General features: G+C 35.7%; 2 protein-coding genes across 2 annotated transcripts; both read left to right on the top strand.

The window, feature by feature from the left end:
* The first annotated feature begins 5,516 nt into the window (after positions 1-5,516).
* Positions 5,517-8,715, top strand: LOC132558556 (polycystin-1-like protein 3). Its single transcript, XM_060223142.1, has 2 exons — positions 5,517-5,523; positions 6,395-8,715. Exons 1-2 carry the CDS (start codon positions 5,517-5,519, stop codon positions 8,713-8,715), a joined length of 2,328 nt encoding a protein of 775 aa, XP_060079125.1.
* A 10,542-nt stretch (positions 8,716-19,257) lies between these two features.
* LOC132558568 (uncharacterized) lies at positions 19,258-26,399 on the top strand. Its single transcript, XM_060223153.1, has 2 exons — positions 19,258-19,372; positions 24,756-26,399. Exons 1-2 carry the CDS (start codon positions 19,317-19,319, stop codon positions 26,329-26,331), a joined length of 1,632 nt encoding a protein of 543 aa, XP_060079136.1. The 5' UTR covers positions 19,258-19,316; the 3' UTR covers positions 26,332-26,399.
* Positions 26,400-26,617: the final 218 nt, after the last annotated feature.

Below are 26,617 nucleotides of genomic sequence, written 5' to 3'. Positions count from 1 at the left end.
AAACGAATAACAACAATAGCACGGAAAAATTAAAAAAAAATACAGAGGGAAAACGTGCCATAATGAAATAACAATCCCTTCAAAACTTATATTCAGTGAAAAAAAAATCAAAAAATCTTTATCTTATTTATATTTTTTAAATCTTTTTTCAATGTCTTATATCATACACTTTCAAAAACCACACTTCACTGTTGCTGGGCTAAAACGTCAAAATATGTAGTAAACAAATTGAACAAATTAGTACTCAACTTAGAAATCAGATTTTAATGAATTTCGAAATATTTGTATAAACAGCTAAAAAGTTATGTCAACTACATCAAGATGAACTATCATATTCACGGCGTAACGTTTTCGTGGAAAATTTAAAAATACTTTTTCCGGAACATTTCGCTGGGACGTTGTCACGTATCTGCACTTCAACACATGCTAGGTTTACCTGTTAGAGCGGTCAAATTTTATTTACGTTTGTCCAAAATGACACGCCATTAATTTGCAAACCAGGACACGTCCAATGCAAACAGAATTAATTAGATGACATAAAAATATCTTTAATGATTTATACGCTTGTCCGACTGGTTTTTTGATAATAATTTTGTTATTTTGTGTTTAATTGTTTTGTCGCACCGTGCATTAAAGTTCAAATAAACATTTGAGAAAACAATTTTGTTTGAAAGACACAATTTGTAAGATGCATGTATGTATACCACAGATTGTTTTTCAATGTAACTAAAAGTTGGAAACTTAGATTCGATTAAATATCCAAGTTGTTTAAAAGTTCGGGGTTTTTTTTCAAAACAAGTTAGTAGTTTTTCAGAATGAGAACTTTTATAAAATACACAAGTTAAGAAATCAAATAATTATATATGATATATTATAATTAAATTATTCAGATTACATTTTGATATTATGCAATATTCTCTAGGTATACATGTATGTATATTCTGCGGATAGTTATCAAATGGTCATTAATATTCCTTTATGCTTATTAAAGAGGTAAACCAATATAATTTTATTGCGTCTTGTAGAGGGAGTGCCAACTTACCAATAATTTATTACCATCTATCATTGTTTGTTATTGGTGACCTTGTGTTTTCACGTTATGGTTTGACGTTTTTCCTGTATTTTGTTATTCGTACATATTTAGAAACTCGTTCTGTCATATTTTACAGACAAATAGTACCACTGTTTTGAAAAATACTACCTGTTCAGACTTAAATTTTCTAAAGTTTTATTTCCTCTTTAAACTGTTGATCAGCTTTTAGATTTTAGAATTTCATTTCTGTCTTATCTAATTTTGTTTGTGAAAATCGAACCTATTTTCTCTTAAATTCTTTCCATCAAAGGGGAAATTTGTTTGAATGAATAAAGGAAAAATGCATAAATGGTAAAGAAATCTGCATATTCTGATATTCCTTTCTTTAACCGTGGAGATGATCATTCCACAGGCTATATATAGATCTGTCTGGAAGGGTAAAACCAGAAAAAACAGTCCATGTTAATGTTTACGTCCAGTATCCTTTACATAGACAAAATCGCACTTTGCATGGTAAAGGTATTCAAATACTCACAACATGGACAAAATCGCACATTGTATAGCAAAGGTATTCAAATACTCACAACGTGGACAAAATCGCACTTTGTATAGTAAAGGAATCCCAATACTCACAACGTGGACAAAATCGCACTTTGTAGAGTAAAGGTATTCAAATACTCACAACGTGGACAAAATCGCAGTTTCTATGGTAAAGATATTCAAAAACTCACAACATGGATTAAATCGCACATTGTATAGTAAAGGTATTCAAATACTCACAACATGGACAAAATCGCACATTGCATAGTAAAGGTATTCAAATACTCACAACGTGGACAAAATCGCAGTTTCTATGGTAAAGATATTCAAAAACTCACAACATGGACAAAATCGCACATTGTATAGTAAAGGTATTCAAATACTCACAACGTGGACAAAATCGCAGTTTCTATGGTAAAGATATTCAAAAACTCACAACATGGACAAAATCGCACATTGTATAGTAAAGGTATTCAAATAATCACAACGTGGACAAAATCGCACATTGTATAGTAAAGGTATTCAAATACTCACAACGTGGACAAAATCGCACTTTGTATAGTAAAGGAATCCAAATACTCACAACATGGACAAAATCGCACATTGTATAGTAAAGGTATTCAAATACTCACAACGTGGACAAAATCGCAGTTTCTATGGTAAAGATATTCAAAAACTCACAACATGGACAAAATCGCACTTTGTAGAGTAAAGGTATTCAAATACTCACAACGTGGACAAAATCGCAGTTTCTATGGTAAAGATATTCAAAAACTCACAACATGGACAAAATCGCACATTGTATAGTAAAGGTATTCAAATACTCACAACGTGGACAAAATCGCACTTTGTATAGTAAAGGAATCCCAATACTCACAACGTGGACAAAATCGCACTTTGTAGAGTAAAGGTGTTCAAATACTCACAACGTGGACAAAATCGCACTTTCCATGGTAAAGATATTCAAATACTCACAATGTTGACAAAATCGCACGTTGTATAGTAAAGGTATTCAAATACTCACAATGTTGACAAAATCGCACTTTGTATGGAAAAGTTATTGCAATACTCACAACGTGGACAAAATCTAATTCTAAATGTGTATTCATAAAACCATTATCGATTAGAACTTCATAATTCATGGTGCATTCATAACATAACGTAACTCGTATTTAAGTGAATTTTTTTTCTTAAAAACAGATTTAAGTTGAAATTTAGCTAGCAAATATAGAAGTATAATGGATCTTTGTGTGTTGTAAAAATACCGTATTTTCTTTGTACAGAAATTTGTTAATCTATAAATCAGCAACATGTACACAGTCAGACACTAGATCCAATAAAGAACCGTGTCTAAAAGAAATAAATTCGCCATTACAAGAATTTTATTGAGCTTCTTTGATGTATGCACAACTTAAAACTTTTGATAGAAGTCATGTTAGACCTTCGAAGCCCAGGTACCAGGTATTGACACAGTTCTTAGCAGAGTTCTTGGAAACGATTTCAGCGAGATTGCGAAATCGGTGCCTTGTGTCCGTGTCACATTTCTAAAATTTAGTATCCGGTTTCTTGGAGAGGTCGTTATCTGTCATTTGTACGATGAGTTGACAGGGAGTCTTTAGCCCTGACGTTAATTATACTGTTGTTATTGTGCAGCCGAATTAATGGGGGTGCGGTGAAACTTTACGAGTTCTACGAAATGATATGAATAATTGTTGTCCCCAACTCCAGACGACATGTTTTTGATATTCTCCTATAAAAGCTGACTCCGAACGGGGTTTAATCAGTAAATCCTCTCTTATTTACCAACTGTAAAGCTCCTCTTTAAGGCAACAACTGTATCAGCTGCATCCACGTGAAGAGGTAAGAAAAAAAATTGCTTTCTTAATTTTCACAATTGATTACAATTGTTTTTTAAGTGATTAAGATATACAAGGGTTTTTTTTTCAACTTTCATTTATCAACATTTGTATTGAATAACGACCCTGTTTATTTTCTCTACTAGTAGTTCTAGCTAGTTATTCAGAATTTCCCACAAGATAGGGAAACAGGGCAAAATAAGCTACCGCACATGTTCTATCGCACAATTGTGCGATTCTATCGTAGCTGATATACATTTTAAAATGACATAGATAAATGTGGAATAAGGTTTATCTATTTTCTAAATATATAAGAGTACAGCTAAATTTATGGTCAAACACGTATATGTGTATAAGATACAGACTGAATAGTTTGATACACTCATAATTTAAAGTGTTTTGTTTCCACAGTGCCGCACGTCATCATATTTATTATACATGTAGAGAGATTGTCTCTCAATGAACCATCTAAAATCTCATACAGTCAGAAAGGAAATTTTATTTGTATTTCTGCTGTATTACTCTCATTGTTCTATCATTTTGTAAACAAAACTATTAACTTATTGACTGCTATTTATAAACGTTAGTCATAAATCTTAGTGAAAAATAAAATGTACGAGTTCAATTAATTAGAGATGTACTATGTATTTGCATTGTATATAAGTATTGCCATAGTAGAGAAAATGTAATTTTACAAGTGACTGTGGTTAATCGATTTCTAATCATTTTTCTTTTTTTCGTTAATGTACTGTGTTAATTTAAGATATAGTTATCAGTAGATGTTGTAGATCCCTTCCGATCCGAATCCTTGATCAAGAATTTTCAGTTGTTAATTTTCAAATTTTAATTGCTTCAATAATATTCAATTGTTCTGTTCAAATGTATTTTCAAATTCTAGATCTTCTCGCAGTTTTATTTGTTTTAACTAAAGTCAGGGGTGTCAGATGATTTCTTCGTATATTGACTGTAGTAGTGTATGAAATCATAAAGGACATAGAATCGGACGACGAGAAATTAGCCCACTAAAGAGATGACTATAGTTCACACCTGTACAGATAAACTACAGGGGTTTTACTGGCGCGTCCTTTGAAATAACTGACTATATGCACTCACATAATAAAATGTGATGTGTTTTATTGAACAGATATTGTTGGCCTGAATTTATGCTATCAGGGATTTAAATTCAAAATGAGCCCGATATGCACCGTACTATTAAGGACTAGCAGATGTGTAACATATATGAAGGCTACAATAGATACCTATATAACCAAGGCTACACGGGTCTCCAAGTCCAAGTCTATAAAATCACTCATCCATGACTGACCCCATTCTTACCTGTGTGCTCACGTGCCCACGCCTCGACTAGCGCTAAGGGAACGTAACCCATAGTGCCCAGTAGAAATAAATATAGTTGCAAATGAACCAAATAGCTTCAAAATCTCACCAAATATTGCTACATAATTTATTATTCTAAACATGGTTTTATTAGGTTTTCTTAATCTATTGAATTTTAAGTGAAACTGTGTTCCATGTATACAAATGAATGTATACCCACACAGGCGGCTATGATGGAACATACATAAGAAAAGGAAAGGTTACATAGAGCCAAATAGTGAATCAAACTCCACATTACAAAAGTTTCGGCCTTATTCCTCTCTTCATTATTATTAAGGACCTAAACATTGAAGCCCAAGAGGCGACTAAGACAAGTCGAAATACACTGGATTATTTCCCCTTGTGTTAAACTGCCATTTTAAATTCTATAAGCATAAATAATACTTTATAATAATAATAATTCTTTTTTGAAAGAAACATTGACATTTTAATCTCTACATTTTATGAGTCTAGAATAAATAACATAACGGTATCACAGTGGTAAGATCCCTGCTATCAGCTGCCAAGTTCTCACTCTGAAAACGCATCTCTTCAAAAGTGCATGTGATCTAGACAGTGTTTTAACTGTGTTTTAATTAGTTTGTGCTAGTATTTGACTCTTCCGAAATTTATTCGATACTTCTTTGTATTACCATAGATGTATACGTGATGACTTTTGTATATTTTATAGTAGAAATAAGTTTTTTTTAAACATGGCTCGTAAAGAGTTTTTTTTATAGGTGACATTTTAGCAGTATAGAGCTCTATATGGATAATGCATATTATTATTATTTCGTGGGCATAGATGAATGTTTCCTCGAATATGAGGCATTCATTTAACCTTTCAAATAGCTTTAATTCTATAGGAAAGAATACAAGATCGACTAAATCTCATAGCTACAGACATATGTCATTAGACCAGGCGAAAAGAAAAACTCATGTAACAACTGTAAAATAGTACATCAGCAACATGATAGCAATGACAACATGCACTTTATAAGATATAGTAGCTATCATCTTAACAAATCATCGTCGTGAATTCTATTTACTTCATGATGTTGTGTAACAGTAAACGAGTGTTTTTCACATGTAAATAGGATTTGTTTTCATAGCCGAATATCTCTTATGATTAGAAAACGTCAAAACTGTAGTGAATCATACACTTAAATATGGTGTAAAACGAGACGGTATTAAGTATTATGTATGAGACCACGTGGGGTTGGGTTGGACAAGCAGAAAACGGGGTCACGTTGGGCATTACCAGTCTGTTATCTAACGCATTGTCAGGTTGTATAAATTCATATTATTGTTTGATTGTGCACTGATGATGTAGTATAATCATAATTCCAACACGTGATATATCATTAGGTTTTGTATTGTTTCAGAAACATCAAATATGAGACAGTGGATTTCAATAGTGGTCATGCTGTGTTTGATTAATCTAGGTAAGCTTACTCTTACATTCTTATTTAACATAATGTCAGTCTGATAGAGCCAAATAATTCAATCATTCAATTTAATTATTGTCTGATCAAGTTTGAAACATATTTTAATTGCAATGAAATTACAGTCTGTGATTTATTTTCAATAGCGTTAACAGCCCCTCAGGGTGCATCTCTGAAGAAGCGAGAGGCCGAGTCTCCAGCAATTGTGTCTCTGAAGAAAAGGGAAGCCGAGTCTCCAGCAATTGTATCTTTGAGGAAGAGGGAAGCCGAGTCTCCAGCAATTGTATCTCTGAAGAAGAGGGAAGCGGAGTCTCCGGCAATTGTGTCTTTGAGGAAGAGGGAAGCCGACTCTCCGGCAATTGTATCTCTGAAGAAAAGGGAAGCCGAGTCTCCAGCAATTGTGTCTCTGAAGAAGAGGGAAGCGGAGTCTCCGGCAATTGTATCTCTGAAGAAGAGGGAAGCCGACTCTCCGGCAATTGTGTCTCTGAAGAAAAGGGAAGCGGAGTCTCCGGCAATTGTGTCTTTGAGGAAGAGGGAAGCCGACTCTCCAGCAATTGTGTCTCTGAAGAAGAGGGAAGCGGAGTCTCCGGCAATTGTGTCTTTGAGGAAGAGGGAAGCCGACTCTCCAGCAATTGTGTCTCTGAAGAAGAGGGAAGCGGAGTCTCCGGCAATTGTGTCTCTGAAGAAGAGGGAAGCCGACTCTCCAGCAATTGTGTCTCTGAAGAAGAGGGAAGCGGAGTCTCCGGCAATTGTATCTCTAAGGAAGAGGGAAGCCGACTCTCCGGCAATTGTATCTTTGAGGAAGAGGGAAGCAGACTCTCCAGCAATTGTGTCTCTGAAGAAGAGGGAAGCGGAGTCTCCGGCAATTGTGTCTCTGAAGAAGAGGGAAGCGGAGTCTCCGGCAATTGTGTCTTTGAGGAAGAGGGAAGCCGACTCTCCGGCAATTGTGTCTCTGAAGAAAAGGGAAGCCGAGTCTCCAGCAATTGTGTCTCTGAAGAAGAGGGAAGCGGAGTCTCCGGCAATTGTGTCTCTGAAGAAGAGGGAAGCCGACTCTCCAGCAATTGTGTCTCTGAAGAAGAGGGAAGCGGAGTCTCCGGCAATTGTATCGGTGAGGAAGAGGGAAGCGGAGTCTCCGGCAATTGTATCGGTGAGGAAGAGGGAAGCCGACTCTCCAGCAATTGTATCTCTGAAGAAGAGGGAAGCCGACTCTCCAGCAATTGTATCTGTGAGGAAGAGGGAAGCCGACTCTCCAGCAATTGTATCTGTGAAGAAGAGGGAAGCCGACTCTCCAGCAATTGTATCTCTGAAGAAGAGGGAAGCCGAGTCTCCAGCAATTGTGTCTCTGAAGAAAAGGGAAGCCGAGTCTCCAGCAATTGTGTCTCTGAAGAAGAGGGAAGCCGGGTCTCCAGCAATTGTATCGGTGAAGAAGAGGGAAGCCGACTCTCCAGCAATTGTATCTCTGAAGAAGAGGGAAGCCGAGTCTCCAGCAATTGTGTCTCTGAAGAAAAGAGAAGCAATTGTATCTCTGAAGAAGAGGGAAGCCGAGTCTCCAGCAATTGTGTCTCTGAAGAAGAGGGAAGCCGAGTCTCCAGCAATTGTGTCTCTGAAGAAGAGGGAAGCGGAGTCTCCAGCAATTGTATCGGTGAAGAAGAGGGAAGCCGACTCTCCAGCAATTGTATCTGTGAAGAAGAGGGAAGCCGACTCTCCAGCAATTGTATCTGTGAGGAAGAGGGAAGCCGACTCTCCAGCAATTGTATCTGTGAAGAAGAGGGAAGCCGACTCTCCAGCAATTGTATCTGTGAGAAAGAGGGAAGCCGACTCTCCAGCAATTGTATCTCTAAGGAAGAGGGAAGCCGACTCTCCGGCAATTGTATCTGTAAGGAAGAGGGAAGCCGACTCTCCGGCAATTGTATCTGTGAGGAAGAGGGAAGCCGACTCTCCAGCAATTGTGTCTCTGAAGAAGAGGGAAGCGGAGTCTCCGGCAATTGTGTCTCTGAAGAAGAGGGAAGCCGAGTCTCCAGCAATTGTATCTGTGAGGAAGAGGGAAGCCGAGTCTCCAGCAATTGTATCTCTAAGGAAGAGGGAAGCCGACTCTCCAGCAATTGTATCTCTGAAAAAGAGGGAAGCCGAGTCTCCAGCAATTGTGTCTCTGAAGAAGAGGGAAGCGGAGTCTCCGGCAATTGTATCTCTTAGGAAGAGGGAAGTCGACTCTCCAGCAATTGTATCTGTGAGGAAGAGGGAAGCCGAGTCTCCAGCAATTGTATCTGTGAGGAAAAGGGAAGCCGAGTCTCCAGCAATTGTATCTGTGAGGAAGAGGGAAGCCGAGTCTCCAGCAATTGTATCTCTGAAAAAGAGGGAAGCCGAGTCTCCAGCAATTGTATCTGTGAGGAAGAGAGAAGCTGAGTCTCCAGCAATTGTATCTCTAAGGAAGAGGGAAGCCGACTCTCCAGCAATTGTATCTCTGTAATTATTATCAACAAATTTTCAGCCCTACTTTCTAACTGTGAAGTTATGATTTAGTATAATGTGCGAAAGAATCAACACAAGCAGATAACGTAGAAATCGCACAACACGTTGTTCTGGTATTTCTTTTATTCAAGTTAGTTTTTCGAATGTAAAAAATTTCCCTTTTTTCTTTACTTTTAAGAAATAACCAACGAGAGCGATAGAAAGTATCATATAGTAAGATCACGAGTTTTTATGACCTGTTTCTACCACAATAACAGAGCTATTCCGATGATAATCAAAAGCCGACGTTCAATATGCAAAATTAACAATTTCAGATAATGATGTAAATATATTTTTAATATAAATTCTAACAAGTAGGCAAAGTAATAAATTGATGTAAATACAGATGAAAAATTATAACAATAACAAAAGCAAACTACTTATGTTTGTGATTTAATTTTCCGCCAGCTTGAACTCAAATTACGTCGCCAATTAAAAAGCGTTTAGTGTGGTTGATCAGCTCTGAATGGTGTCTGTAATTTAGATAACACTTGTCTTTTGTAGTATAGAAGGTTTTTATCATTTAGTACAGAGAATTCAAAAATAGAGGATCGGCAAGAAACTGACGCAGCTGAATGAGAGAATAATTATATTCGTCATGTTTTAAACGATGGTCACCAACGTAGATATGAGTTGGATACAACACAAATCATTATTTACATGGAAGAAATTAGGGTTGATATTTTATCTAAAGTGTTCTAGAATTTCTCAGTCATAGATTTTTTCGCTATTGGAAAACGGTTATTACTTACAGTCAGTCAAAGGGTGAACAGATGTGACGATATACCGATACCTTCAATCTACATCACCATGTAACTATAGTTACGTAAGTATATGTAATTGGTTGTGGTGGTCACTTTTCACGTGACATTTATTTAACAGCATAATAATCATCTTAATTGTTTTTCTTTATTTTTTCTGTCTGAAATTGTATGTAAATGAATTCAGTTTCGGTGTTCACTATGAATTGGTGCTTAACAGGGTTTTCAATAAGATTGTGCAGTGTGTGGTGATGTCCTGAATGTCCGTTCTCATGTTTCAGTGAACTAAACACTAAGGATACAGTATTTCCTTTGAAGAAATTGTGTTGAATATAGAACTTGATAAGAATATTTTCTTTCTCTTTATATTGTTTACGATAAGAGTTTTTGTAATGGGACGTGACTATATGGGATCTTAAAGGAGTTTTCATTTCGTATGAGATTTTTTCATTAAATAAATCGTAGAAGTTTTTGGTAGTATTTTGCGATCCTTGGCGAGAAATATTAAATAATCTCATACGAAAACAAATTTAAGATTTTTTAATCACATAACTCTGAAATATGGATATTCTCACTGAACAAAGCTTGGTTTGTAGAATTTCTACTGAAGAATTTGATTGTAGAATTATGATATATTTCATGATATCTAGATTCAGATAGATAAAATTACACCTACTAATAGGGTCTCGCTCTGTTTAATTCGTGGATAATTTACATATCTAATGCTGTGGTTGGTTAAAGAATATGATTTTTGGATAATAAAGAAAAATTTGCTTTCTATATTTGGTGTTAAGTTCTGATTTGAATTACTGTCAAGGTCGTTATTTTTGAGGGGCTTTATTTCTATTTTTCCTTATTTTCTAGTATGGATTAATTAAAATCGCGAACATAGATACATCCGCAAACTATATATAAAAACAAATACATGCATTCAAAAAAATAGAGGTATCCAGTTAAAAAGACACATCTGAAAGCAACATATCCAAAAGAATAGATTCATCTAAAATATGTACACAAAAAATAGACGCTTTCAAAATTAAATATACACAACAAAAAATAGCTACCTTAAAAAATACCTGGAATACCCAAAAGTAAATTTTATGTAGAAATAGTTGTCCAATATGTTGGGTTTGACTACACTTTATATAGCTGTCCACTGTCATGTTATGGCGATAACCTACGTGATAAAACATCTAACAGAGACCAACCAACTAAATGATTTTACATAGACTTCAGGGTTAGTGTTCTGGGTTTTATCATCAAAACTAGAATTTCGAACAAAAGCTCAAACCAGACTTACCAAATTTGTATCAACATTATCAATGAATAATTTCCTATCAGGACATATATCTGTTTTGGAACTTCATAATTTCCAATCAGTGACGGCCAAACTTTTTTCTAGGGCTCAACTTTACAGAGGCCTTTTCAAATTTCAAAAGTCTGATTTTTCAATTGGTTGGCTGTTCCCTAACACAGGCTGCGATAAACCTAAGAAATGCAATGATCAGTACACAACAAATTATGGGGTTTTTTTTCGCTTGGATGTTCCTCAGTCACCTTCTGGATTTAATCATTTAGGTCCTTTAGTATCACTGAAGAGTCCTAGAAGGACGAAACAACTGTAACAAAATAATTTTATCATTTCAAACATACTGTATCTAATTCTAAATTTGTATCAAATGTTAATCTAAACATATGTGCCTTCTGTACAATTTCAACCTTTAACATGGTTTCGTTTACTTTTGGTTCTGTAAACGGCATTTTTTGCGAGATTTCGAGCGACATGTGTCATATTGGTTGATTCGGCTATCATTTCTAATTGCTAGAAATAATCTTTTGCAGGGCTAGATACAGATGCTTCACAATGTACATTACGCCAGTCGGAATCACTGCGTTTAAATCCCTGTAATTCCATATGTAAAATGAAGCGATGCAAGGTAATTTTAAAACCTATTTGGTGTGAAGATTGCACAAAAGACACACAAATGAATATCACTTGTTAATTGACATTTAGAGTTAGAGACAGTAGATCCAAACATCATATAAACTTCATCATACAGCTGTTTAGTCCTTCTTGGTCAGTGATGGTAAGTGTCAACATTTTGAAGCTGTCATACCTTAATGTGACAGTGACCTACTCATTCACTTATTGGCAATTGTTTTCAACTGCATTCTTTCAAATGTATTGTTATTTAGCATAAAAACAATAAGAATAACGTTCACTCAAAACAATGACGTTGTAAGAACTTTTAATTTTCCTTTTTCAATACTGAATTTTCTAGGAGCAGAAAATAAACCTGCCGCTGACTTTAAAACATTTTCCCCACTGAGTGGACGCAGAAAGGCCACAATTTGTATCCCTCCATTACTGACCTGTCCATAGTACAAAACCATCAAAATTGTCCCTCTTAAAATAACACCAAAATTGTCTCCAGTCTATTACTGACCATGTCCCTCTTAAAATAACACCAAAATTGTCTCCAGTCTTTTACTGACCATGTCCCTCTTAAAATAACACCAAAATTGGCTCCAGTCTAATATGGCTACCGTCCATGCCATCAAGTGGCTCCTCCTGTTAAAGATCCACCAGGAAACTTAAAAAGAAGACAAGAGAAATTATTATGCATCTGTATAAGCTGCTTACATCGGTCTTTACTGACAAGGTAACTGACACGGACAGCCTCCTACTGAGCGGTAACATAAGAATGATTTATATTAATTTCACTTATGTGAATATTCCAATGTTAGTCTGCTTCTCAAACCTACGCGGTTCATCAATATTTTCAATATTTAATAAAAGATGCCTGATATAAATATAGAATGGTATTAAAAGATGAATGTTGGCGATATGGAAATGATTGGTCGCCGTCATGATCTCATTCAAGGACATTTTTTCCCATGTACGATATGACTCGTTTTGTGTTTGTTTACCGTCAGGATACATAGTGGCTTGATTTGTTGTGATAAACATGGTTTTCATTCGGGAACATTATACTCACTTGAATTTATTACAATTTCTATGGCGATATTGTCGATGAAGCAAAAGACACTTAACCATCTGGAACACCTGGTCTTATTCTCCTTGTGTCTTTTTCCAAGGGTCTCCGTCTTCCTTTTTTTCCCATTTTGTCCTTATTCACCAATTTGTTTCTGAGTTAAGATTATGACATGTAGTCATCTTCTTGATTTTGATTTCATGTGTCCGATTAATTTCTTTTTTGTTGACGAATCATGCACATTTTCACTAATGTTAACTTAACTATACCATATCTTTAAAATAGCACAACCTCACTATGTATATATGACCCGAGCGGACAATAGGACTGAAGTTCAATATAATTTCTTTTCTTTGCCGAGTATGATTTTTAATACAACTCTCCCGCCTCACCTAGACATATGTATTTTAAGTCTCGTAAAGCTCGCCAAATATGGAAATCAAGTGAGCCACCTCACCTGAAAACCGTTGTAGGGAGTAAGATGAGGTACTAAAATAATGCCTGGGATATCTACAGTACTCGTCACAGTAATTCAGAAAAAAAACCCGAATCATCGCAATGATCGGCGAACTTCAAGATTCGCGATGAAAGCCGATGTTTGGGATGACCTATTGAACTGTGATAAACCTCTGCGATCGGAATACGGAGGATCCAGAGGCGTCAGCAGGACTCACCAGCACTTCCTTATTCCATACAAATAAGTTGGAATGAAGGTCACATGATGTCGTCTGTACACTCGATATAATGTGATTGTTATATTCAGCAAAGTGTTTGTGTACTCCCTGAAAGACACTGTCTTCAACCGTAAAAGAAATGAAAACGAAACGAGGAGAAACACGCAGAATGCGCTAAAAACTTGCTTATTGTGAAGTCTAAAGTTACATCTTTCAGAGCATCAATTGAAATGAAGATCTGTTGTTTACAGAACACAAAAAGGGACATGGAAATAGAAGCAAAATGTTCCAAATTTAGCGAATACCATGTGTTTCCGATGAATATGCAATGTACTACGTAACACTCTTTCCTTAAATGAAATGACGAGTTCTGCTTTATCAGAGACTATGATCTGGCTTCAGTGACATACTAATTTATAAATTAGATGAAATTATTACAAATATACGTATATATATATATATATGCATACGTCTATTTTGCGTATCTCCATGGTTAGTTTAAAGACCGTCATTTAGGTACATATATCTTGTTTTTTACATATTTCATTTTATATCCTGATTTGTCACGGATTAAGGAAAATATATGTACATCCAAATTACACATCATTAAACCCTATGACAACATAACGTAGGAAAATTCCACGTTATTTCGGTTACTTGTAAGAAATATCTGCACGTATCATATATGTATTATGATATTTTATTGTGTTTTACGTCCAATGATGTTTGAAGCATTAAGTTAGATACTCCCAGACCATAGTGTTCATAATCATTTTCATACTGTACATATCATGTTGCGTCCGTTAAAATTGGCCTTATTTTGTATTTCGCAACTCGTAAACCTTGAGTGCTTCTGTCAGCTTTGTCAATCACAACACTGAAAAGGCGTTGCCTAGCGGTATCCGTGCATTCCATTGGTTGGTAAATTTTGATCTACTAGAGGCGGACCGAGAATGGTATGTATAGATTCTTGATACTCTGGATGGCCGAAAGACCGTAATAGTGGACGTAAAACACTCCATTTTGTGTCTTGAAACTAAGATCAATGGCTACATGTATGTAAAATGACCAGACATGTAATAAATTTCATTTTGTTGCCGACCCTAAATTCATTTGCTTATTTGTATTTATTTATTTAAGAGCAACAAGTCACATAAAATCTGTACGGCGAACCTTCACACACCAGTTAGTTCACTTGTTCCAGTACCTGTTCTGACATACTTGTGGTCAATACCATTTCCTAATAAATTATTTCACAGTTATCGTGAATAAGATATGCCATTACGGTACATTGAGTCTTGAAATGCTGACCGATTACAAATGCATTTCGTTATTGCTGACACAACAGAACTCCATGAATTGATGCCGTCATATTGTGTTGTAAGACTGAACGAAGATTGAACCTTAAAACATTAAATCAACACTTCGTTAAAATTGTAGGATCTAGATCTTTATTCGCATAATAAGTAAAAGGACAATGTGTAAAAAGATAGCATCATTAGTTGTGATGTCCATGTAACACGTGTGAAACAGCCTGACTACTAATAGTTACTACATAGGTTGGGATGAAGGCCTAACATTTGTAGTGTAACGGTCATGCAGTGTCACACAAATAATGAAATACTGTGATATTAACAGTTTTAATCTATGTATACCATTTCAAAAAACTCATAATCAATTAAATATATACATATGAGCAAGGTACCTCCTTCCGATTGTGTACCTGATTTTCACGTGACTCTAAACGTAACGCTTGAAGATTTCCTTTTGAAGTATACACACCCACCATCAACCTTTTTGTCGATTTCTCATATAAGTTCCGTAATGTCGTCTGTGTTAGTATAAACTCATTTGCATACATGGTACACAGTTTCATTTAAAACTTCAATGCAACTAATATAACACCTGTTAAGAGGTATTTATGTTTAAAATAACAAATTATGAAGCAATATTTTCATGAAAAAGCTGAAATATCATGAGCTCTTGAAGCCATTTGGTTCATTTGCAACTATATTTATTTCTACTGGTAACCATGGGTTACGTTCCCGTAGCGCTAGTCGAATCGTAGGCCAGTCATTGATGAGTGATTTATCAGACTTGAGCTCGGAGACCCGTGCAGCAATGGATATATAGGCATCTGCTGTAGACTACTATTTGTACCTGCATATCTGATAATTACAAAACAATTACATAATTTATTTAATATAGCATACTGCATACTATAATCACATACTCCTAAAATAGTCAATTAATATTCATATCAATCGGAAAATGTGTCAGTTAACGTCCGCGGCTAGAATGAATACCCGATCTATCTCACTTGTATATCCCGGTACCTTAACAATTCCGCAGTATGAATGAATACTTGATCTATGACACTGAAGTATTAAAAGTTGATATGTGAATTTAGTAAATTATTCAAAATTTGTGTTCTGTTAGGCATCTGTCAGATTTTTTATCATAATGTAAATGCCAGAACGAGACCAGCTAAATACTGACATCTATAGACCAGTGGGCAATTATGTATTGACCAGCAGCCAGAGGCATACTTTTGTTACTCTGTCTACTATATATGACCATTTTTTAAAATTCATTCCCTGATTATGTAAGTAATTACCTGAGTCCTATCTACACAGTTCGTAAGAAGGTCAGTGTATACTTACATTGTTGAAAACAACTTTATTTACGATAATTTCCACGTATAAGTCTATGTTAACTACTCAATGTTTGTTAGCCTGTTACCTAATGTTTAATATCACTTTGTTCCGCGACATTTTAATATAAATACTACCGTGAAATTAATCATTATGTATAGGTTCCTGAAGGCATGACAACCCGCACAGCGTCTGGGCTTAATCTTTCCACTATTCAACAAAGAATCTTTTAACACTCGTGTGTTATAGTACCTTAGATTGTCCGCGGCTAGAATGAATACCGTTGTTTCACACTCGAGTATCCTGGTACCCTACCTTGTCCGCGGCTAGAATGAATACCCGTTCTATCACACTTGTGTGTTACAGTACCCTACCTGGTGCGCGGCTAGAATGAACACCCGGTCTATCACACTCGTGTATCCCAGTACCTTAGCTAATCCGCTGCTAGAATGAATACCCGTTCTATCACACTCGTGTATCCTGGTACCCTATATTGCCCGCGGAGAGAATGAATACCCGCTCTACCACACACGAGTATCCTGGTACCCTAGATATCCCGCTGCTAGAATGAATACCCGTTTTACCACAGTCGTGTATCCAGGTACCCTAGATAGCCCGCTGCTAGAATGAATACCCGTTCTACCACACTCGTGTATCCAGGTACCCTTCCTGGTCCGCAGCTAGAATGAATGAACGTTCTGTCACACTCGTGTATCCAGGTACCCTTCCTGGTCGGCGACTAGAATGAATACCCGTTCTACCGCACTCGTGTATCTAGGTACCCTAGATAGCCCGCTGCTAGAATGAATACCCGTTCTACCACACTCGTGTATCCAGGTACCCTTCCTGGTCGGAGGCTAGAATGAATACCCGTTCTACCGTGTACTCGTGTATTCTTTAATATTTCCTTTCCTTTTACACACATATATCTGAACCAAAACGAATAGTATGCTTAAAGTTCATACAGGGATGTTTTTACATTAATTTCCCTTCTTCCTTAATAAGCGGTAATATGTACATTGCTACATGTATGTCTTTGTTAGATAGATTGAAGAGATAATTTCCTGTCGTGATTGTGAAAGCATGATTTACTATCCGGATTTTTTTTCATGGCTATCGCATTACAGTTGTTGAAGTTGTGAACAAAATGGATAAAATGTGACACATGTTAAAGAGACCTAGAAACGATTTTTTGTGGTTTCCTGGTTTTACTACCGCTTTGTATAAAACTTTTGTCCCATTACTCAGGGCTGTATGATGATGGAGAGAATATAAACAACACACCAATCCCAAACGTACACTCCACAGCTAAGTCTTGTTATTTTTTGTCGACATCACAATATATACCGTATTCATCAATGTTGGTCATTTGTCAGTATAAAGTAACCAATTGTTGGATTGTGGCTTAAACTCTGCAAAAGAAGCAAGGAATGTGTTTATATAGTAAATCGTTTGTTTCAACAAAGAATGTCCACTCATTTTGTAGACATGATACCAAATCAATAATAAAATCTATGAAAGTTGCTATTCCTACATATAATTTAATACACATTTAAAACCGAGCTAAATGTAAGTAATAGGAAAGAATCATTAGATATAGATATCTATAGGGAAAACAATTCTCAGACACAATGATTTTTATGCCAACAATAAAATGTTTAAGTAATGTATGACAGTGAGTATAGAGAATACACAAAAATTTAGATATACAACTACAATGTAATATATATGTATGACAACAATTTTATGTTGATTTACTCAAATTAGAAAACAGTACACATTTAACCAATATGTAAACTTGAGTACAAAATAAATCACTCAAATTTGAAAAAAGTGAAAGGTTGTCTAGAACGAAGATCAATTCTGAGAGCAAAATTCTTTTTTTACTAAGATAAGTTAAGGTTTAACTACTATATATTTATAGCAATAGATATATGATTATCAACAGAAATCTGAAAAAATAAGTACGAAGTACAAGGTCATCCTATATCTAACAGTTTATGTTGTTGTTCACACAAATTCAAAATAGTAAAATTTTAACTTAACCAATTACAAATTCTGAATAAAAAATTAAAATTTACTGATTAAAAAGGTGTTGCTTCAAAGTACAGAGCACAATATGACAATTCTTTAAGATCTGCTACTGTTTTATACATCACCCATTTATCAGCTGGGAATTCAATTGTAATAACAAATCTGTGTGATTCTGAAAAGTTTTCTAAATATAGATTATTATTATTACAAAACTGAAACAAAAATGAAAAGGTATTATCTGGGGACAATTGAGGTCATTGACAAAGTTATGTCATACCCAACAGAATTGCTGACAGAGCCAGAAAACAAGAGCATTCAGTCGAATCGAAGAATTTGGAAATGTTTGACACAAACTTGTTCGACAAAAAGTGCATTACATGTACACACAACTGACGGATATTTATATGCGACTCAGTTTGAAATTCTTCATATCTTAGATCGAATCACATTTGTGTTGCAGAATGCCAGCCCTCGACTGCCATAAATATCAAACATAGGAAAGATTAAGTCAGTATCACAATAGGTTTTAAACGGAGAATTCCTCCCTATTCATCAAATTCATTTTAAAATTCTGAAACGTAAATGTATGAATATACTATCCATATCTCTAACGCAGCTTGGCATCATTTACTACTGTTCATGTTATTATTACATTTTCTGACTGCCTGATAGTGATGTACACGTGTAAGTGTTTATATAACGACTTCATCATTTTAATTTATATGCGTATATATCACCATTCTAGTCTGAATGCATATCTTAAAACATGCACTGTAATGACATAATTGTTCAGCGGGAGGAAGGAAATAAGATGGAAATCCACACAAAAACTTCCTGGTCTGTTTGTCCTTATTTAAAGTTAATACCAGTCTATTATACACCATCCTGTTTGTTTTATTGCAATAAGAAACAGCGTTTGGACCAACAACTGGACAATCGTACTGAGTGACATATCAGGATATCTCATTAGATTGTTACCACATCTACTTGTATATTTTAAACAGTACCAGGTACCAAGATAAATACACACACACACACACACACACACATGTATTTTCCTTTTGTTATTAAGGATAAAGAGGCGATCATAGCCAAATGCTAATCGCTACTTCGGTATGGAAAGGTCTACTTAACTCACATTTTTATTCCAGACTCTGTACAATGGACTCCTGGTGTGGGAAGCTGCTGACGTCCGTAGTGGTCCTGCCCTTCATGGCCGGAAATTGCCGAACACGACGGAATGGATCCCGGTATTATGACTGTATTATCTCTTCACGTGTTTTGTTCTTGGTCGTCTTTGCTATAGTGATAGTGTTCACCGCCAGCAAACGGATACCTTCACACACACAAATTCGTTTGGGATTTGTTCTTCTTCTCCTCACATTACTCATGATTACCGCTATGACGTGTATCTTTGTCCTTGGATACCTGGTTAATAAACATGGCCTGCAGTCCATTGTTGCAGCAAAACGAAACACAAGCACTCCCAAATTACAGGTAATATTCCTCTGGATGTTTGGCTTAGCAACAGTTTTTTATTGTGGTTTCCTCCTGGCCAAGCAAATTGAATGTTCCATATACATATCTGGAGGATATTTCTGGAACATAGTGCTCTTCTTCAACACTTTATTGATCATATGTCTTTTCACACAGATGATTTTCATAACGTACTTTTCACTATACGAACTGGAACCAACTGATCTAGTTAATTGTACAATGTCTATGCTGCTAGCAGGAAATGTTTCCATTTTTGTGTACGTCAACATTATGGGCAATACTCTATCTACAATTATAGATATCGACCCTGACAATGATATAGCACGCTGTTTAAAAAACAACAACACCATGATCGTTCTTCTTGAAAAATCAAGCTCGATTCTGCGACCAAATTTTACAGAGTTTGTTTTGCTGTCCTGTACGATTCTTCTGGAAATTTGGTCTCCCACAAAAGTACAACATCCTAATGGTGAAGTGCCGTACATAGAAATAAGCGACATAAATGATTCAGAGAGATCGTCACTTCTGTCATCTGAAACAACGACGGAACACTCGAGAAATGAAGGCAGACGAACGGCATGTCAGTTAATTACCCTGATTATAAGTATTGCATTGGGACTTGGGCAAGTTGTTTGTTATGTTGCCATGGCGATGGATATAGGAGACGTAAACAGTATGAGATATGTCTCTGAAGTGTATGAATTAGTGTTAAAGGCTATGATTGTTCTCGCAATCTTCATTGGTTTCTTTTGTTTAGTTCAGTACTGTAGTCCTGACAAATCTTCGCAAGGTCTGAAGACATGGGAGCACGTCTATTTACTGTCGGCGTTTGGATTATTTATGATGCATATCTGCGAATGTATAGGCGGTGACGTATCTTCAGATATTTCAGCAAAAATGCTCATGTCCACAAGCATCATCAGCATATTCCAGGACTATCTCCAGGTTGTCTTTCTTTTGCATGCTAACCGATGTAAGAAATGTGACCCTCGGTCAAACATCGATTTGCTTGAATCAGTTCTGATATTTACAATGATAAGCAACTTTATGTTCTGGTTCAACGACAGCTTTCTTAAAACTGAGTTTCCAGTCAATCGGATACTGGAACATAATGATTTTTCCAAAGACTTACTAAATGTTGTGTATGAAATTTTACTCCCCGTGTCTGTCTTCTTTAGATTCACATCTTTTTTGGAATATTATGCAACCTTCGGAAAATACAATACCTAAACACAATTTCTTTTTTCTTTTACATGTATTTTATTTTCATTGAAGAGTAACGATGTTGTATTTTATTCATTTAATGATTATCTAGATAAAATATGTACGATATTTTGTTCAGATTTGTCAATTCTTGATATACCAGAATGCTTCCCGCCACAGTTACCATTTTAAATTAGTTTTTGTAATGTTAATGGGTATCTTATTCACACATATTGGTGTGATGAGACAATTTGCAATATTTATCAATGTAGACAATGTGTCTATGTTATTAGTGTAATTGAACAATTAGGGATGCATGATGAAGGAATGAGCCCTCTTATTAGGTATATAAGGTATGTTCTAGTATTGACTTAAAATAGGGGGGGGGGGGAAGTAAAGAAAAAATAAATACTTCCGACCTACCTACCCTACTTTTTATTAGTGGCAACACACTTATTTTTTCATAATAATATCAGTTATAACAATAACATTAAAATACTGAATACACACAATGACATTTTAGATGCTGTTAATGTTCAGGTGGATATATATATTGAGTATTTTAATGTTGTTGATGTTGTTAACTGACATTCTATGAAAATTACCAGTAATTTACAAGTTAAAAATGTTAACTGGTTACCCTTAAGGTGATAAGATTGATCAGAAGCATCTTTATGAGTTATTCAGTATTATAACAAGCCCCGAAACCGAGCCCCTGTGAATGTACATATTTAAGTTGTGACTAATCGGAGACTGTTTATCTTTAACATACACAAAGCGATCGGTGATTTTTTAGAAGCTACAGATGCTAAAATAATCTTCTGTTTTAACGTGTTTCTTTTCATATTTGAGTGTGCAACTCTTGCAACGTGAAAGGAATCCTGCTGTACATGACCCCTCCCCCTCCCAACATCCCGGTCCCATCCCTGTTGTTTCCAAAATACATATAGTCATTAGAATTTTGTAATACAGAAAATCAAAACGAGTAATTATTCATTACAAACCTAATGAGAAAGAAACAACAAACAGAAGTAATCCAACAACATTGCATTATTATCGTAAGTTGTCTCAGTTTTGTAGTTAGTCTTGAGAAAATGGGCACTGCAGACGACACTTGTTTTTGAGGGAGTCCATCGCTCATATTTTCTCACCAAAGAATTTCGTCTGATGACAGATACCCATAACCTTTCAGCTTATCTTCACTTGGGAATGAATGGCCCCCTCCCTTATGGCAGTGGGGAACACAACAACACGTTTTCGGCATATCGACAGGTCTAGATATAGTATATCTACTCTTCACGTGAGCAAAACACCAGGACCGTAACAACTAGAGCGCCATCTAGTATATCATTCAGGGGGTATAAGCGAGAAGTTATTGATATTCACTCAAATTTGAAAAAGTGAAAGGTTATCTGGAACAAAAACAAATTCTTTTTTTACGAAGATAAGGAAAATACAGATTTAACTTCTATATATGTATAGCAATAAATATGATTATCAACAGAAAACTGAAAAAAAAAATTCTGAAAAGCGTTCTAAATATAGATTATTATTATTATCATTATTATGCAATTATCAGCAAGTTCAAGTTTAACAAAACAGATGCCCTTGTCATCAGATACATAAAAATATGTTTATTGAATTATATGGCTAGCGCACCTCCACATCTAGATACAGACATTTCTTTCGATCACTTTAGATTTTTATTCAACCGCCTCTTAGGCTTATAAATATAAATATAAACTTTATTTATTTTACAACAATTGCGAAACAAGTTATGTCAACTTATACTAATCACTCTTGTTGGCCCGGATGTAAGTGTGCGAGGGGTCTTATTGTGGGAGGAAACCGGAGTACCCGGGGAAAACCCACGTGGTCGGGCAGGTGACCCCCTTACCTTTTCACGTCCGTTCCGGAAATTGAACCCCGGTCGACTAGGTGAAAGGCGAGTGCGTTACCACTGCGCCACCCGACCACCATATGTTCTTAGCACCACTAAAGAGTTTTCACGAAAATCAGACAATATCTAAAATTTGGCAAATTTTGACCACAGCTGATCGATCAGATAACCAATTGATGGCCGAATGAAAAATGGACTACTCCATTTTGCTCCTAGTGCCACATAATACATAGATACCAATTTTCACGAAAATCGGAAAATATCTAAAATTTGGGCAAATTTTGACCACAGCTGAACGTTCAGATGACCGATCGACGGCCGAATAAAAAATGGACTACACCATTTTGTTCCTATAGTGCCACATAATACATGGATACCAATTTTCACGAAAATCGGACAATATATAAAATTTGGCCAAATTTTGACCACAGCTGACCGCTCAGATGACCGATCGATGGCCGAATGAAAAATGGACTACTCCATTTTGCTCCTAGTGTCACCTAATACGCTCAAGTGATGGATTGGAAAAATTCAAGTGGCCTGCACTCCGCCTCGCATGTATGAATATATGTGTAAAGTTTTGTTAAATTCCATGCAATAGTTTTTGAGAAACGCGTCGGAAACCTCGCCGATGGAAGAAAGTGGAAGAAATAATAATAATGATAAAACTAAGAAGAAGAAGAAACGGAGCAAACACAATATATACATATATACAATATATGTATCTTACTCTAAAACTTTGTATTGAAAAAGTGTTATTCACTTGTGTTTATCTTGTAAAATATTCAACATTGTTTATTCTTATAACACTGATGATGATAGAATACAGATTGATATCCAGCCAATGTTGACTAATGAGACATCGTAACAGAAGTATATCCAGATTTATTCTTAAACTGAAATATATATTTGGCAGTTACTTTCCATTATACTAATGCTGATTATCTTTTCACAATAAAAAAAATGCTTGATGAGGTGTATATATTGTACAAATGCCATCATTACATAAATAATAGCATATATATTTCAGTGGTAAAACGTGTCAATGAAAACTGCAAAATACTTGCAGCTATTTATTATTTACTTAGTTATCAGAATCTGATTTACCAGTACAATTTACCTTTACAGATAACCTTTACGTCATTTCTGCAATATAACTCACTATCATTACAACTGACCACATGTGTAAATATGTTTTTAAGCAGAGTTGGCGTTCAGGTAATCCACCATTTATTATAAAGCTAAAAAATGCCAATTATTGAGATGGTATTATCTGGGGACAATTGAGGTCATTGACAAAGTGATGTCATACCCAACGGAATTGCTGACAGAGCCAGAAAACAAGAAGATTCAGTCGAATCGAAGAATTTGGAAATGTTTGCCACAAACTTGTTCGACAAAACGTCTATTACATGTACACACAACTGACGGATATATGTGACTCAGTTTGATATTCTACATATCTTAGATCGAATCAAATTTTGCTGCAGAATGCCAGCCCTCGACTGATGTAAATCTCAAACATATACAAGGAAAGATTAAGTCAGTATCACAATAGGTTTTTAAAGGAGAATTCTTTCCTATTCATCAAATTCATTTTAAAATTCTGAAACGTAAATGTATTAATATACTATCCATATCTCTAACGCAGCTTGGCATCATTTACTACTGTTCATGTTATTATTACATTTTCTGACTGCCTGATAGTGATGTACACGTGTAAGTGTTTATATAACGACTTCATCATTTTAATTTATATGCGTTTATATCACCATTCTAGATTGAAAGCATATCTTAAAACATGCACTCTATAATAACATACTTGCTCAGCGTGACGAAGGAAAAAGGAAGATGGAAATCCCCACAAAAACTTCCTGGTCTGTTTGTCCTTATCGTAACTTAAAACCAGTCTCTCACACACCATCCTGTTTGTTGTATTGAAACAGCGTTTGGACCAACAACTGGACAATCGTGCATCTACTTGTATATTTTAAACAGTCAGTTACCAAGATAAATACACACACACACACACACACACACACACACACACACACACACACACACACACACATATATATATATATATATATATATATATATATATATGTGTGTGTGTGTGTGTGTGTATTTATAGTAAATATAAATAGTATATAGTAAGTTACACTTTAATAATCGGTATGTATTTTCCTTTTGTCATTATGGATAAAGAGACGATCATAGCCAGAAGCTAATCGCTACTTCGGTATGGAAAGGTCTACTTAACTCACATTTTTATTACAGACTCTGTACAATGGACTCCTGGTGTGGGAAGCTGCTGACGTCCGTGGTGGTCCTGCCCTTCATGGCCGGAAATTGCCGAACACGACGGAATGGATCCCGGTATTATGACTGTCTTATCTCTTCACGTGTTTTGTTCTTGGTCGTCTTTGCTATAGTGATAGTGTTCACCGCCAGCAAACGGATACCTTCACACACACAAATTCGTTTGGGATTTGTTCTTCTTCTCCTCACATTACTCATGATTACCGCTATGACGTGTATCTTTGTCCTTGGATACTTGGTTAATAAACATGGCCTGCAGTCCATTGTTGCAGCAAAACGAAACACAAGCACTCCCAAATTACAGGTAATATTCCTCTGGATGTTTGGCTTAGCAACAGTTTTTTATTGTGGTTTCCTCCTGGCCAAGCAAATTGAATGTTCCATATACATATCTGGAGGATATTTCTGGAACATAGTGCTCTTCTTCAACACTTTATTGATCATATGTCTTTTCATACAGATGATTTTCATAACGTACTTTTCACCATACGAACTGGAACCAACTGATCTAGTTAATTGTACAATGTCTATGCTGCTAGCTGGAAATGTTTCCATTTTTGTGTACGTCAACATTATGGGCAATACTCTATCTACAATTATAGATATCGACCCTGACAATGATATAGCACGCTGTTTAAAAAACAACAGCACCATGATTTTACTTCTTGAAAAATCAAGCTCGATTCTACGACCAAATTTTACAGAGTTCGTTTTGCTGTCCTGTACGATTCTTCTGGAAATTTGGTCTCCCACAAAAGTACAACATCCTAATGGTGAAGTGCCGTACATAGAAATAAGCGACATAAATGATTCAGAGAGATCGTCACTTCTGTCATCTGAAACAACGACGGAACACTCGAGAAATGAAGGCAGACGAACGGCATGTCAGTTAATTACCCTGATTATAAGTATTGCATTGGGACTTGGGCAAGTTGTTTGTTATGTTGTCATGGCGATGGATATAGGAGACGTAAACAGTATGAGATATGTCTCTGAAGTGTATGAATTAGTGTTAAAGGCTATGATTGTTCTCGCAATCTTCATTGGTTTCTTTTGTTTAGTTCAGTACTGTAGTCCTGACAGATCTTCGCAAGGTCTGAAGACATGGGAGCACGTCTATTTACTGTCGGCGTTTGGATTATTTATGATGCATATCTGCGAATGTATAGGCGGTGACGTATCTTCAGATATTTCAGCAAAAATGCTCATGTCCACAAGCATCATCAGCATATTCCAGGACTATCTCCAGGTTGTCTTTCTTTTGCATGCTAACCGATGTAAGAAATGTGACCCTCGGTCAAACATCAATTTGCTTGAATCAGTTCTGATATTTACAATGATAAGCAACTTTATGTTCTGGTTCAACGACAGCTTTCTTATAACTGAGTTTCCAGTCAATCGGATACTGGAACATGATGATTTTTCCAAAGACTTACTAAATGTTGTGTATGAAATTTTTCTCCCCGTGTCTGTCTTCTTTAGATTCACATCTTTTTTGGAATATTATGCAACCTTCGGAAAATACAATGCCTAAAAACATTTTTTTTTCTTTTACATGTATTTTATCTTCTTTGAAGAGTAACGATGTTGTGTTTTATTCATTTAGGGACTTAGATAAAATATGTACGATATTTTGTTCAGATTTGTCAATTCTTGATATACCAGAATGCTTCCCGCCACAGTTACAACTTTAAATTAGTTTTTGTAATGTTAATGGATATTTCATCTACCCATATCGATGTGATTGGACAATTTGTCAATGTTTATCAATGTGGACAATGTGTCTATGTTATTAGTGTAATTGAACATGGTACATGATG

This window comes from Ylistrum balloti, unplaced genomic scaffold, assembly GCF_031769215.1.
Source record: "Ylistrum balloti isolate Yb309-2 unplaced genomic scaffold, AGI_CSIRO_Ybal_v1 Utg370796, whole genome shotgun sequence".
NCBI classification, from domain to species: Eukaryota; Metazoa; Mollusca; class Bivalvia; order Pectinida; family Pectinidae; genus Ylistrum; species Ylistrum balloti.
Note: the sequence above shows the minus strand (reverse complement) of the source record. Positions and strands in the feature narration are given on the sequence as shown.

What these genes read in the sequence shown, in the direction of transcription:
- LOC132558568 (XM_060223153.1), top strand. Translation starts at nt 19,317, where the DNA reads ATGGCCTGCAGTCCATTGTTGCAGCAAAACGAAACACAAGCACTCCCA. An exon ending in CAAGCACTCCCAAATTACAG is followed by an intron (nt 19,373 to 24,755) that starts GTAATATTCCTC and finishes TTTTTATTACAG; the next exon opens with ACTCTGTACAATGGACTCCT.